At 35.1% G+C, this 14,152-nt stretch overlaps 1 protein-coding gene across 8 annotated transcripts in view; it reads left to right on the top strand.

Moving 5' to 3' along the window:
- PIK3C2G (phosphatidylinositol-4-phosphate 3-kinase catalytic subunit type 2 gamma) overlaps positions 1-14,152 on the top strand; it is a 374,898-nt gene that overhangs the window by 153,515 nt on the left and 207,231 nt on the right. For all 8 annotated transcript variants that reach the window (XM_021092290.1, XM_021092292.1, XM_021092289.1 and 5 more), the window contains one exon: positions 12,831-12,924. In XM_021092290.1, the coding sequence (XP_020947949.1) occupies positions 12,831-12,924 (94 nt within the window). The remainder of the gene's footprint in view (positions 1-12,830; positions 12,925-14,152) is intronic.

Genomic DNA, 14,152 nt, shown 5'->3' with positions numbered 1-14,152 from the left:
AATATGCAGCATAGGATGTGGAAAAGGAAGACAGTTATAATTTCCACATTTGACTAAATAATCAAGTGATGAATAATGGTATATCCTTTCTGTTTATTTACTGAGCAAAAATATGTGTACCTGGAAATTGACATGCAATGAATCAAAAAAACAAAAGCGATAGTGACTGTCAGTTTAGAAGAAAAGACTCACACTGAAGATCACCACACAATATACTCTATGCTATAATCAAAGTAGTAAGTATTGTATGCTCCCAAGGAAGAGAGAGGCAAATTCCTTCAGAGAAAATAATAAAAGCTTCACAAAGGAATTGAATTCTGACTTTAAACATTCTCAGGAATTTCCTAAGTGGAGAAGAGAAGAAACGGCATTCATGGAAGAAAGACTAGCAGAGGAACAATTATGGAGGTTCAGAGAATAATTAGTAATTTATTAATATAATATTAGGGAATTGTACTGGAAGACAAGGTTGAAAAGGTAGGTTCAGTTTACATTGAGGCCACATGAGTCAGGTGGTTACTGTGAACTGACTTTACTGCAGCCCATGGAAGAATGGGAGTCATACAATCAAAGCTATTTAATACAAGGATAATTATGGAATCAATATAAAGGATAGACTTTAAAAAGAATAGAAGAAGAGCAAGGATATTAGGTAGATGTTAAATATTAGATAGATATCAGGTATTGAAATAGTCTACTTGAAAAATGGTCTGGGCCTGATCTAAGCATCTGTAGAAATTTTCAGAGAAGATTTGGGAAGCATTTCAGAGGAAAGTGAAAAAGGAACAGGATATAAGGAAGACGTTGAACTTTCTGATTTGGGTAAATGATAGATAATTACATCATTAACCAGACAAGATTACCAGAAGAAAGCAAATTTGGGTCATAAAGTTGGATGCCATACTTCAAGTTCCTGAGGAAGGAATGGAGGGAAATAATTGTGGCTCTTGGAATAAAATTGATAGTAAAGGCAAGAAAATCACTAAAGTTGGAGGGAGAGAAAGATTTTGGAGTTCAAAAGTTTGTTTAAATAAAAGAGATTAAGGCATGATTACAAACTGAGAGGAAGGATGCAAGAAGCAATTTAAGAAAACAAGGATGGGTGAAGTGAAAAATGAAATGGTACCAACAGCCTGGATCAAAAATGCAAATGGGAATTTATCCAAGGAAAGAGAGTAATTTGTTCCTCTTAGGTGGGAGAAGAAAAAATATGAATATAATTAGAGATAAGTATGTCTATAAAAGAGAAAAATGTGAAAATTTCAGTATTCTCCATGAAGGGAACGTCAAGGTGATATACTAAAAGTGAACATAGAATTGCATAAACCCAAAGATATGTTTCTTGCCTTTGTGTATTTTTAAAGAGTTTCTGGAGTTGCTTACACATTTCACGGTTGACAACATAAGCTTTGAAATCAAACATATCTGTCTCTGCCACTTATTACTTGAATGACTTTAGACAAGTTTCCTTATCTATAAAACAGCAGTAAATAGCACCATATACTTTATAGGATAAAATACTTATGAGAGTTTTCAGTAAATGCTACCAATCATTCTTTTCATTGCCATCCTCTTCATCATAACTATATTTTTAAGAAGTAAGAGTTTTCATATTTTTTCACTGCCCTGTTATAAATAGCAATAAAATCATGGGAGTGATTTCATGTCTAATAAACTTAAATAAGCTTAAATTCACTTGTCAAAATGTATATGATAGAAGAGTTATCAACTAGTAAATATTTGGCAATTGAATAGTGACTTATAGCTTACTAAGTACTTTCACAATGTGTGATTTGACCTACAAAACAATCTCTTTAATATTTCTAGCAACATCTACAAATTCCCCCATTTTACTTTTCTCCTTTTTACAGATGAAGAAATTGAAGCCCAATTTGTCTATTCATTCACTTAATAGGTACTTATTGATGGCCTATTCATGCTATGCACTTCATTAGGTCCTGAAGCTAGAATATTAAGCAAAAAGAAACATAATCTTACTTTTATGGAGTTTCAGTTTATTGGAGGTGGGGAGAAAGAGACCATTACCAAATTATAAATTGAAACAGGTATTATAACAGCTCTAAGGAAAAAAGCACACGGTTCTATGATGGCATATAATAAAGGATTCAAACCTTTTCTCCAGAGTGTGGCAAGTCTTCCTTAAGGAAATTATTTTTGAATTCAGATCAGAGATGAGTGGGAATAAATTGGTGAAAGGAGAGAGTAAGAGTTTCCTGGGAAGAGGGAATTATGAAATGCAGAAACTGCTTTTAAGACACTGGAAGAGAGCCAGCATGCCAGGGTCCAAGGAAGGAGTGTGTGATATAAGATGAAAGATATGTTCAGATGGAACTGGAAGGCCATGTTAAAGATGTCTCAACAGAACCATGTTAAGCAACTTGGACTTTATTCTAATAGCAACCAGAAGGCATAAATGAGTTTAAGTGAGAGAATACTTTGACTTGCAACTTTCAAAAATCATGCTAGGAGTTCTCTTGTGGCCTAGCAGGTTAAGGATGTCACTGCAGTGGCTTGGGTCACTACTGTGGTGTGGGTTCCATCCCTGGCTCAGGAACTTCTGTATGCTGTGGGTGTGGCCAAAAAAAAATTCAGAAAAAAAAAAGGTCATTCTGGTTTCTGAATATAGCATGAGTTTGATGAGGGAGGCAAAAGTAGATGAGAGAAGATGACTTAGGAAGTTATGGATATGGTCCAGATGTCTGAGGATGGCAAGTCAACCTGGGAAGGTGGTAGTGATGACATAAGTAAATGAACAGAATCAGAATGTCTAGGAGTAAAAATGACAGGATTGAATGGGGATGGGCAGTGAAAAAGAAGGGTGTCAAAGATTACTTCTAGCTTTCTGTTTTATATCGGTAGATAATAGAAGAATTCCCATAGATGGGGCACACAGAGTGGCAAATAGATTATAAAAGAACAAGAACCCTGCAGTTCAGGCTTTTGTATGCTGGCTTTGAGGTGTACTTAAGTGCCTGATGGTGGTACAAGAAAGCTATCTAAGTGAGAGGTCCCAATCTGGAAATCACCCTGAGGAGGATGGGAATTAAGTAAAGGGTATAGATAAATTGGTTTAGAGACAGAGCACAGAAGGTAAAAGAAGGTCCTTCATATTTAGATTCAAAATCCTTATTCTTTCTTTTTTTAAGTGCTTTTTATTTTTATCTTTTTAATTACACAGTGAATTTTATTACATTTGTAGTTATGCAATGATCATCACAACCCAATTTTATAGCATTTCCATCCCAAACCCCAAGCCCATCCCCCCACCCCCCAAACCATCTCCTTTGGAAACCAAAAGTTTTTCAAAGTCTGTGAGTCAGTGTCTATTCTGCAAAGAAGTTCATTGTGTCCTTTTTTTAGATTCCACATGCAATTGATAGCATCGATATTGGTGTCTCACTGTCTGACTGACTTCACTTAGCATGATAATTTCTAGGTCCATCCAGGTTGCTGCAAATCCCATTATTTCTTTCCTTTTAATGGCTTAGTAATATTCCATTGTGTACATGTACCACATCTTCTTTAACTACTCCTCTGTCAATGGACATTTAGGTTGTTTCCATGTCTTGGCTCTTGTATATAGTGCTGCAAGAGTATATACTCTTGTATATAGAACATTGGAGTACATGTATCTTTCTGAGTCATAGTTTTCTCTGGATAGATGCCCAGGAGTGGGATTGCTGGATCAAATGGTAATGCTATTGTTAGTTTTCTGAGGAATCTCCATACTATTTTCCACAGTGGTTGCACCAATTTACATTTCCACCAGGAGTATAATAGGTTCCCTTTGCTCCACACCCTCTCCAGCATTTATTGTTTGTAGACTTTTTGATGATGGCCATTCTGCCTGGTGTAGAGGTTTTGATTTGAATTTCTCTAATAATGAGTGATATTGAACATCTTTTCATGTGTTTTTTGGCTAGCTGTATATCTTCTTTGGAGAGTTGTCTGTTTAGATGTGCCCATTTTTTGATGAGGTTGTTTTTTTTTTTGGTATTCAGCTGCAGGAGGTGTTTATAAAAGGTAAAAGAAGGACCTTCATATTTAGATTCAAAATCCCTTATTCTTTCTTATCATCATACTGTTTTTCTCATAACATTTAATGCATCCAAACACAAAATTTCTCCATTGTGTAATCTCTATAGTGTCTTTCTAAGCCTGTCCATAAATAAAATCAAAGTATAATCATAAAAAGGAACAAAATCAATAAATATTCCTTAATTATAAATAATATTAATTAATTAATACTATGTCTCTATAGTTTATTCCCAATGTCTATGTATTGGTCCTTAGACTATCTATCAGGAAATATCTGAACAATTCCTATATTTTCTTGGGCCTATGACTCATTCTTATTCCTTCTAATTCATGATGGGATCCATGCCCTGTCCAATTGACAAATTGCTCTGACCACTCTTATATGTCTCTATTATTGATCCATTTAGAATGAACTAAAATAAAAATACACCCAAGTTAGTTTTGTACACTATATATAAGCATATATACGTCAAAAGATAAAGTAACTTTGCTGGAAGTACTGGCTGAGTATTCCAGATATTTGAATTCTAGTTTCAGTGTCACCAACAAATGGCCTTAGGAAAATAGCTCAAACTCTCAGTTTGTTTCTTCATCTGTATAACTAGGAGATTGAACAAGGTCTCCAAATTTCCTTGAATTCTAATATTCAGTAATCATATGAAAATCCTTGAAAGACCATGAATTATTCACTAGATAGAGGTTGACAATTATCTTAAAGAAGCCTTACTCACCACTTTTCCTAGAAAAAAATTTCTTCTGTCACATCTGATTGGTTTTAGTGCTAGAAACATAGCATAGATATTCATATTGACATTTTTCTTCCAAGATGATGCTGAGTGTGTCATCAGATTCAAAACCTATTGGAAAAAACAGTTCTGTACTTCCGATGGTTTTCTAATTCTAACCTGACATTGGGGCTTTTAACTGTGAATAGCCTCATGGCATTCTGCATGAATTCATACTGTGTCTTCTGAAGTTTGACATTTATGTTACACTTAAATTTGATCTCAGATTTCTTTGCTGTTCAGTTTACTCCAAGTTGCTTTTTTTAAAGGTTGACATTTGTTACATTGCATTTGGCTTTCACCCATCACTTCAAAAATTCTTTGAGTAAGATATTGACCCTATATCAGTTTTCAAACTAAAAAAAAAAAAAAAAAAAAAAAAAGAGAAAAACTGATTTGGGAAGAAAGTAGAAAAGGAGTAGAAATGACAAAATAACAAGTCAAATGAATAAAGTAGAAAGATGAATTTTTCTGTTGAAATTTCACTTTACAACTCCACTGGTCCTGTTGAAGTTTGTCTGAATCTTTTGTGATACTCCTCAAGCCCTCTGAGGCAAGTAGAATTGTATGTTGGAGGGAAAAGAGGAGGAATGACAGTTCCCAAGTCTGAATGTTGTCAGATGACTTCAAAACCAATATTTCAATCAGGGAAGACATAGGTCGATGTTGCTGCTGCCTTAGAGCACAGACGCTGACCCCTTGACTTATGGCCGCACTGCAACAACACATGCCAAAACTATGTTGTACATCAGAAGTTTTCAAAGTGAGGTCTACAATCCTCAAGATGTTTACAGTGATGTCACAAGGTTGAAATTATTTCCAAAATAATTCTAAAGTGTCATTTTCTTGGTCACACTCATTCACTACTGAGTGTAGAGTGAAGTTTTCCAGAGACTACATGACATGCATTATTGCAATAGTCAATGCAAAAGCATATAGGAGAATTCAGTTGTGTTCTATTAAGCTGTACATTAAAGACAAAAATGTTAAACAAAAGCATTCTTCTCATTCTTTAGTGTCTTTTTGAAAATACCAGCTATATTTTGTAGAAACATATTGTTCATGGTTAACATGTAATGTCATTTAAAATGAATTGATAAATATTTCTTAAATATCCTGTTTTTATTACTGATTGGTAATTATTGATAGAACAAAAAAGCTTTGAACTCTTCCTTAATTTTTAAAAGTGTAAAAGTGTCCTGAAAAAAAAAGCAAAAATAGAGAACTTTGATTGTAGAGAACTAACTAACCACTGGTCAGTTTCTGCTTCTACTTTGAGCCAAAGAATTGCCTAAATGCTTGATACTCTTCCTTTCCTGCCCATGTAAAGACTATAGGTCCAACCTAATTCTCAGCTTGCTTTAAACTTTGTGTTTACCCTATATTTGTGTCCAAATATAGAGTTGATATTTCACTGAAGTTTCTTCTAAAAATGTTTATCTTGGGAGTTACTGTCATGGCTCAGCAGAAACGAATCTGACTAGCATCCATGAGGATGAGAATTCAGTCCCTCACCTCACTCGGTGGGTTAAGATCCGGTATTGCTGTGAGCTCTGGTGTAGGCCAGTGGCTACAGCTCAAGCCTGGAAACCTCCATATGCTGCAAGTGTGACACAGAAAAAAAAAAAAAAAAGTGTTTATCTTGAATTTGCTTTAATTTTACTTAATTTTTTCACATTTTGAGGTTTTTAGCTACATGTCTTAAATTCCTTTTATCGACTTTTACAATAGTCTTCAAGGAGTATTTTTTCTTTGTGTCTGAATGTCCTCAATGGACAGTGTGCTATTTTTAGTTACTTCCTTAAAAATTACTGTACAGGGTTGTATTTATCTTAGCTGTAGTGTCATGTCCTTTTAGAAATCCCAGAGATGTGATTAGCTCAATTAAGAGGCAGCTAAACCCTGAATATATAGAATATAGAATCACAGTTTTATATGAGTTTCATGTAAAATTGAATAGTAAGTCAGTCTTGATGTTTTTGCTTTTGAGTATAATTGGTTTTGCTTCTCTATTCAGACATGCTTGGGAAACTAAATTAAATAGTGTAAAGTTTATTAAATGGACATTTTTAAATATATGAATAACCTTAAATAAGTGATTATTTCAAATAGACTGTTTTTCTTAGGACCGCACCTGTGGCATATGGAAGTTCCCAGGCTAGGGGTTGATTGGAGCTATAGACGCAGGCCTACACCACAGTCACAGAAATGCCAGCTCTTAGCTGCATCTGCAACCTACACTGCAGCTCACGGAAACGCCGGATCATTAGCCCACTAAGCAAGGCCAGGGATCAAACCTGCATCCTCATAGATATATGTCGGGTTCATTTCCACCAAGCCACAGTGGGAACTCCCACACAGACTCTTGTTACACTTAATTTTTAAAAAATTTGTAATAAATGGAAATTTGTTTCATCTTACATTATCTCTTCCTCAACAAGAAATGTAATTTTACTGACATTGTATCTTTTTAATACATCCAAATAGATAGATCTCCACTTACGTTATCTTTTTTCTGAATGATTATAAAGAAGCTTCTTATAAATAAATGAGGACCTAGTTGATATCAGCCTGATGAATCTTCTAAGGAGATTTTTGTTTATTTCCCAGACTCAAGGTGTTATGTCTCTGCCTACAGTAATCAATAATCTCAAGGTTAGCAGGCTCACTAGAGAGTGGCTCTGTTTTATTATTAGCAAATATTATATTTATTTTTCAAGCAAATCAGGTCATTGGAAAGTACAGTAACCCGGCTTGTGGAAAATTCAAAGTAGGTTGCAGTTCTTCTGATACATATGACATTTCAGAGTGTAAATATCACACCACAGTCAGAGAACTAACATGAGGAGCCCTCACCTCACATAGGAGCAAGTTACTGAGCATGAAATACCAACAACTATATCCCCAAAGAATGTTTACATAGTTTTGGACAACATCACAGGAAAGAAATGCCAGGATTTGTGGAACATATTTGTCCATTGATCTGTGGCTGAGTTCATGGCCCTGAAAAGGTATTAAGCATAAATTCTTCAGAGACAGAGATCCCAATTTGGGCCTATTATGTTAAAAGAATATTCTAAATCAACTGAAAAATATGAGGCTTGTTCTTTTACTCGACAATATGCGCTCTTAAAAGGGCATGTGGTTTGGATCTTTTTGCTAGTGGAAATAAATTTGCAGTTATTAACATATTTTCATAATTAGTTGAATGAGACTTGTTTTAAAAATTATTATTTGTTGAGTAACCAATAAAGCCTTCATATAGATGGTTTGAAAAACTTTAAAAACAAAGCATAGAAAAGAAAAATACAGTCATACATGACATTTTTATCCAGATAGTTAGTATTCATATCTTGATCCTTCCTTTCCCGTCTTTTTTGTTAAGCATATGAAAAAATACACACATTTTTCTAATTGGCATTATACTGCACAATTTTTTCACAATATGCTCATATTATTAAATACTATCAATATTTTTAATGACTGCATATATTTTACCGTATGGTCATGGTGCATTTAACTTAATTGCTTATTTTTAGATATTTATATTATTTCCAGTTTTGTTTGCATACTTAAACCCTCACACCTATTTGATTATTTTCTTAGAATAAATTCCCAAATTAGAATTGCTAGATTAAGGAATAAGCAAATTTTAAAGATTCTTTTTAAATACGTGTTGCTATATACTGCTAGCAATGTATGAAAGAGCCCATTTCCAGGAACTTCACCAGCACTGCCAGCATCTCTTTTAATGTGGCCAACTCTTCCTAAAATAGTCAAATTCAAGTTATATTTGGATTATGCTTTAATGTCGTTAGGCCTTAGTCACTTCCCAGGAAGTCATATGGTTCATTTCTTGGCAAATTCTCTTCCAATTTCTTTCTGAACTTCAAGCAACAGTAATGGATAAAAAGAGACATCTCTTTCTATGAAGTGCAAAAACGTTCTTCCTAGCATTCTCACATATTAATACAAATATATAATTTTCCTTTTGGACTGTACTATCCACATGTTACTAGTTTCTTTTTTTCTACTGTTCCCGAGGAGTCTGAAGAAATAAATGAATAAATAAATAAACCCTTCTTTACCATTGTCTTTAGATTTGTTTTTCTCTTACTCTTTTGACTGAGAGGGGAAAAAAAATCTGGAATTTGTACGTGGAGTTTGTGGAATTAAACCTATTGCTACCAATATAAATTATTTCAGAGCACAGGAAATAAGATGAGCTCCATAGTACGATTTTCCTCATTATTGTCATCATGATCAATGCATTTTTATGAATCACGCAACATGTATGGAGCATGGCACTAAATTCTAGGAATAAAGAAGATAGAACAAAACTTATCTTCATTTGATTTATTCACTAGTTGCGGAATGAGGACACATATGTAAAAAGATAAATCCTAAAACATACCCTAGCATATCCTAATTACCCAATGGAGCTAACCAATCCATGCCCTTGGAAGTTCAGAGAAGTGATTGCTAAATATTGGTGTGATGGCCTTCAAGGGAATTTGATCCACACTTTGAAGGACTAGACTTTAAGAAAAGAAGGGAGGCTGTTCCAATCAGAGATTACAGTGCTTACAAAGGTGAGAATAAACATAGCATTTTCACAATAAAAATATTAGGAGTTCCCATTGTGGCACTGGTGCAGCGGAAATGAATCCAACTAGGAACCATGGGGTTGCGGGTTTGATCCCTGGCCTCGCTCAGTGGGTTGAGGATTCTGTGTTGCTATGGCTGTGGTGTAGGCCAGCAGCTACAGCTCCAATTAGATCCCTAGCCTGGGAACCTTCATATGCTGTGGGTGCAGCCCTGAAAAAAAAAAGGCAAAAAAAATATATATATATACTAATGAGACAGAGCATTTTATTCAGTATTACAGTAGTAGAAAAATCTAGAATGTTCAACTAGGCTTGAGTATATGAATAATATGGGCCTGAAAGTTTCATTGGAAATAGAAAATAATTTAATGTTTTATGATAAATGAACTAACAAAATAATTTAGGAAATTTTATGAGGTATTACTATGAAAAATGCTGGAGTTCCAGTTGTGGCTCAGCAGGTTAAGAACCCAACTAGTATCTGTGAGAATGCGGGTTTGGTCCCTGGCCTCACTCAGTGGATTAAGGATCTGGGGTTGCTGTAAGCTGTGGTGTAGGTCACAGATGTGGCTATGATCCCCTGTTGCTGTGGCTGTGGCGTATGCTGGAGGCTGCAATTCTGGTTCGACTCCTAGCCTGGGAATTTCCATACGTCATGGGTGTGGCCCTAAAAAAAAAAAAAAAAAATCCTAATACTAGCATGAGATGATTATGGCCTATCCCAGATAGTTGCAGAAGAAATTGAAAGGAAGCACAGATGCTAGAGCCATTAGGATAGAAAAATCAGATCTTGGAAACTAATGAGATGTAAATATAAGAGACTGCCAGGAATTTCACAAACTTAGTTAACTGTGCCTGGACATGGATTCATAAATTAATGAGCTCACCTCAACCATTTGTATAGAATCCCAAAGAGAAAGACATGATGGCTCAGCAGGGGGCTAGAGAGTGGCTGGAACACCTTCACCAGTAAGTTGATGCTTGAACTTTGACTTCAAGGATGAATAGAATTTCACCAGATGGAAAGGGGAGTTTTTAATGAAGAGAGCAAGGAAGGAGAAAAATATTACCATTAAAATTTCAGACCTCCATTACTGGAGAAAAATGGTAACACAGACTGCAGGACAGAAGTCTGGTACTAGAGATGTTTTAGGTGGAAAGATAATTAATTCAGTTTAGATGTCTCTCAAATAAACATGTGAAGGGTGTCTGCCAATCTAATGATAGGGACACATCTGTGAACAAAATAGGCAGAAATTTTCTGCTTTCAAGGAGTTTACATTCTAGTGTTTGGAAATAAATACATAATTAGAGGTTCAGTGTTCCCCAAAGAGTTTTGTTGTGATGTTTGTTTTCTATTTTTCTTCTTTGTTGTCTTTCACATCAATAAGATAGACACACAAGAAAGCGTGGATGACTAGTATCTGGCCTAAATCATCACTTAGACAATGAAATGTACCAAAATAACTATTTCTTCTGAGACTTATTGTCCTCAAACTGACCTTCATGTCTACAAGCCACAGACAAATGGTTTAGTAATTGAGAGCAATAAATTAGAGTCAATCACATTTAGTTAGGAGAAAATAAAGTCTTAGTGTGCTAAAACAAGCTGACCTTCTTTCAGCTTTACATTTTTATTACATCCTTTCTACTCTCCATCTGTGCTTGATGTTATGCTAAGGTCTTCTGACCTTAGCAGTACTTCATGAGATGTGCCTGGACTACAGTTCTCACTAGGTCTCCTTGCTAGAATGTTTGTAAGGAGAAAATTATTGGAAAAGTTTGCAGGTCAGAAATAAGGGTTTTGAATGAGTAACCTTGGAAGTGAAATTCTTATTTCCATTAAAAATGCTCAGTTTAAATGAAGGGAAAATATGTAACCTGTTTAAGCCTTGCATTTCAAACTGCTATCAAGGACAGTTGAGAAATACTAAGCAATGCCATTTTTTCCTTTATGCTGTAGCTGCATAGTATCCATTTCACCCTTCAGTAACCTGACATGCTGAAAAGAGACTGAGCATTAAAGACTAAAGTTTTCTGACCTCCACAATATTGGGAGCCAGTCTTTAGAGCTCTCACCTCACTGGTTGAAAAGTGTTCCGTTAGTTCCCATACAAAAGGTTTTGGGGGTTTTGTTTATTCGCTTTGTTTTTACATGAATTACTGTTTTAAATTATGTGCATTGTTTTATTTTTTTTCTTTTCTTTTTTGGCCTCACCCACAGCATATGGAAGTTCCCAGGCCAGGGATTGAATCCAAGCTGAAGCTGTGACCTATGCCACAGCTACAACACCACCAGATCCTTAATTTACCATGACAGGCTGGGGATTGAACCCATGCCGCCAGAGACCTTGATGGATCCTTAACATACTGCACCACAGCAGGAACTCCTATGTGCATTAATTTTTTAGGACTTGTTTAAAACTAATTGCTCTTACCAATGCCCTTGTTATATCTATGAATCATGTCAAAGCAGTGTGGTGTCAAAGTTATCTTTGGCACTTCCCAGGAGCTCAGAGATAATTGAATCCATTTCTTCTGATGGAGCAAGATGATGGCAATCTGAGGAGCCCATCTGAGGATAAATTGTCCTTGGAGCACAGTTGTCCCTCAGTATCCTCAAAGGATTATTTCCAGGACTCCTGCAGTTACCAAAATGGGGATGCTCAAGTCCCGTAAATAAATTTGCATCATAGTACAATCCACCCTCTGTATCCACAGATGCCAAACCTGCCAATATGGAGGGTGAGTGTAGGGTTTCAAATACTAATTACCTTCATAAATTTATGAAGGTAACAAACTTTTAATGTGTCTAGTTGGTGCTAAATCTTACAATAGGCATGTGCAGTCCAAAAATGATTAAGGTACAGTTACCCTCAAGAACTTAGTCTAGTAAGATTTAGCAGTATTATATTATTTGTACTTATCTATTGTAATACACTCTAGATTTCTGGTTTTCATGATCATTTGGCAAAAACTCATTTAAATATATTACCTCTCATTTTTAGCCATATAAGCTATCAGGTCTCCAGCTGGTAATAATTTATCTAACAAATATATGGCTAAATAAGCAGATTTTTTATACTATTTTAGAAAATATTTTAGATATACTTTAAACTGCATTTTATAAGCAGGTAAGCTAGCAAGAATCTATCTTAAACCCACATTTCCAAGGTCTAGTCAAAAGAACTTTGTACTGCAGTCCACAGGAGAGTATAGAAGATGAAAAAATAACAATTTTTTAGTGCTAATGATTAACCTGATGGTGAAATTATTTTGTCTAATGCAATGGGGTGGAATTAATTCTCTATTTTCTTAATATTTTCATGCATTACTTTATACTATTAACAGCTTAATAGATGTATTTACTTTGTATTAGTTTTCCAGATCAAGAAATTCGTAAAGTGGCGGTTCAACAATTAGACAAACTCTTGAATGATGAACTACTGGAATATCTCCCACAGCTAGTTCAGGTAAGAACAGCAAAGTTGCCAAGGGATTCCAGGATTTTAACCAATAATTCTCTAAAACAGTTCACAGTGAATCAACAATCGACTACATAAAAGTGATAATTGCAACTTGGCTAGCCAAAGGGCTAAATTATAGCTCATATGTCAATATGGGTACTGCAGGCATTCACTAGTCGAAACTGGTAGTTACAAAAAAGATATAGAAATGCCAAAAGAAAAATTTTTTTTAAAAAAATGACTTCACTTATTAATTAGAACAGAGAAAAAGTAGAAATGCTTGAGATGAAAATATCTGTATTTGATTGCATGTAAAATAATAAATACTTAACCAAATAAATGTTATGTACAAAATAGTCATTTACTGGGCATCTGCTCATTATATTTTCCTTGCTTTTCCTCTATCCTAATATTAATTATAAATCTTATAAAAGTAGTTTCTCATAACCAAATTCTGCTGCCAGATAGTACAGTTTTATGACAACATCAAATATCACAATATTGGAGTAATTTTGGAAAATAATATAAATTTATGTAGAAATACGATCAAGAACTGATTTAGGCTGAATATTTTGAAATATAAACAAGTACACATTTTACAAATGTTCATGTATATGACTGAATATCCAAAATATAAACAATAATTTTTTCCAAGTTAATTGTATACTGAATGCTGCATAGCATAGGTCTAAAAGAGTCTTTGTGTTTTTCTTTTGTTTTGCTCATAACACAGAAGTTTCCTTATCTGAAAGGCCAGATTGCAGTTACAAGTTACTTCAAATGCCAGGTGCCTCAGGCTTTGAATTGAAGATAGGAGATCCTGAGACTGAAGTGGGGAGCCTCTGTTAATATCCTTGACTGTTACAGTACTTTGCAAACAGAATCTTCACTTCTCTGAAGGCCTCCTAATGAGAGAGCTGGTTTAGAAATAGGAGTTCCCAATGTGGTTCAGTGGTAATGAACCCAACGAGTATCCATGAGGACGTGGGTTCGATCCCTGGCCGCGCTTAGTGGGTTAATGGTCCTGAATTTCCATAAGCTGTAGCATAGGTTGCAGATGCAGCTCGGATTTGGTGTTGCTGTGACTGTGATGTAGGCCAGCAGCTGCAGCTCCGATTCACCTCCTAGCCTGGAAACTTCCTTATGCTTTAGGTGCCACTCTGAAAAGCAAATAAATAAAGTAAATAATAAAAATAAATAAAAGGAAAGCTAAGAGAAGAATGGAAGTAAGTTC

The sequence above is a fragment of the Sus scrofa genome, chromosome 5, assembly GCF_000003025.6.
Source record: "Sus scrofa isolate TJ Tabasco breed Duroc chromosome 5, Sscrofa11.1, whole genome shotgun sequence".
NCBI classification, from domain to species: Eukaryota; Metazoa; Chordata; class Mammalia; order Artiodactyla; family Suidae; genus Sus; species Sus scrofa.
The sequence above is the reverse complement of the archived record's forward strand: the minus strand, read 5'-3'. Positions and strand labels throughout refer to the sequence as shown.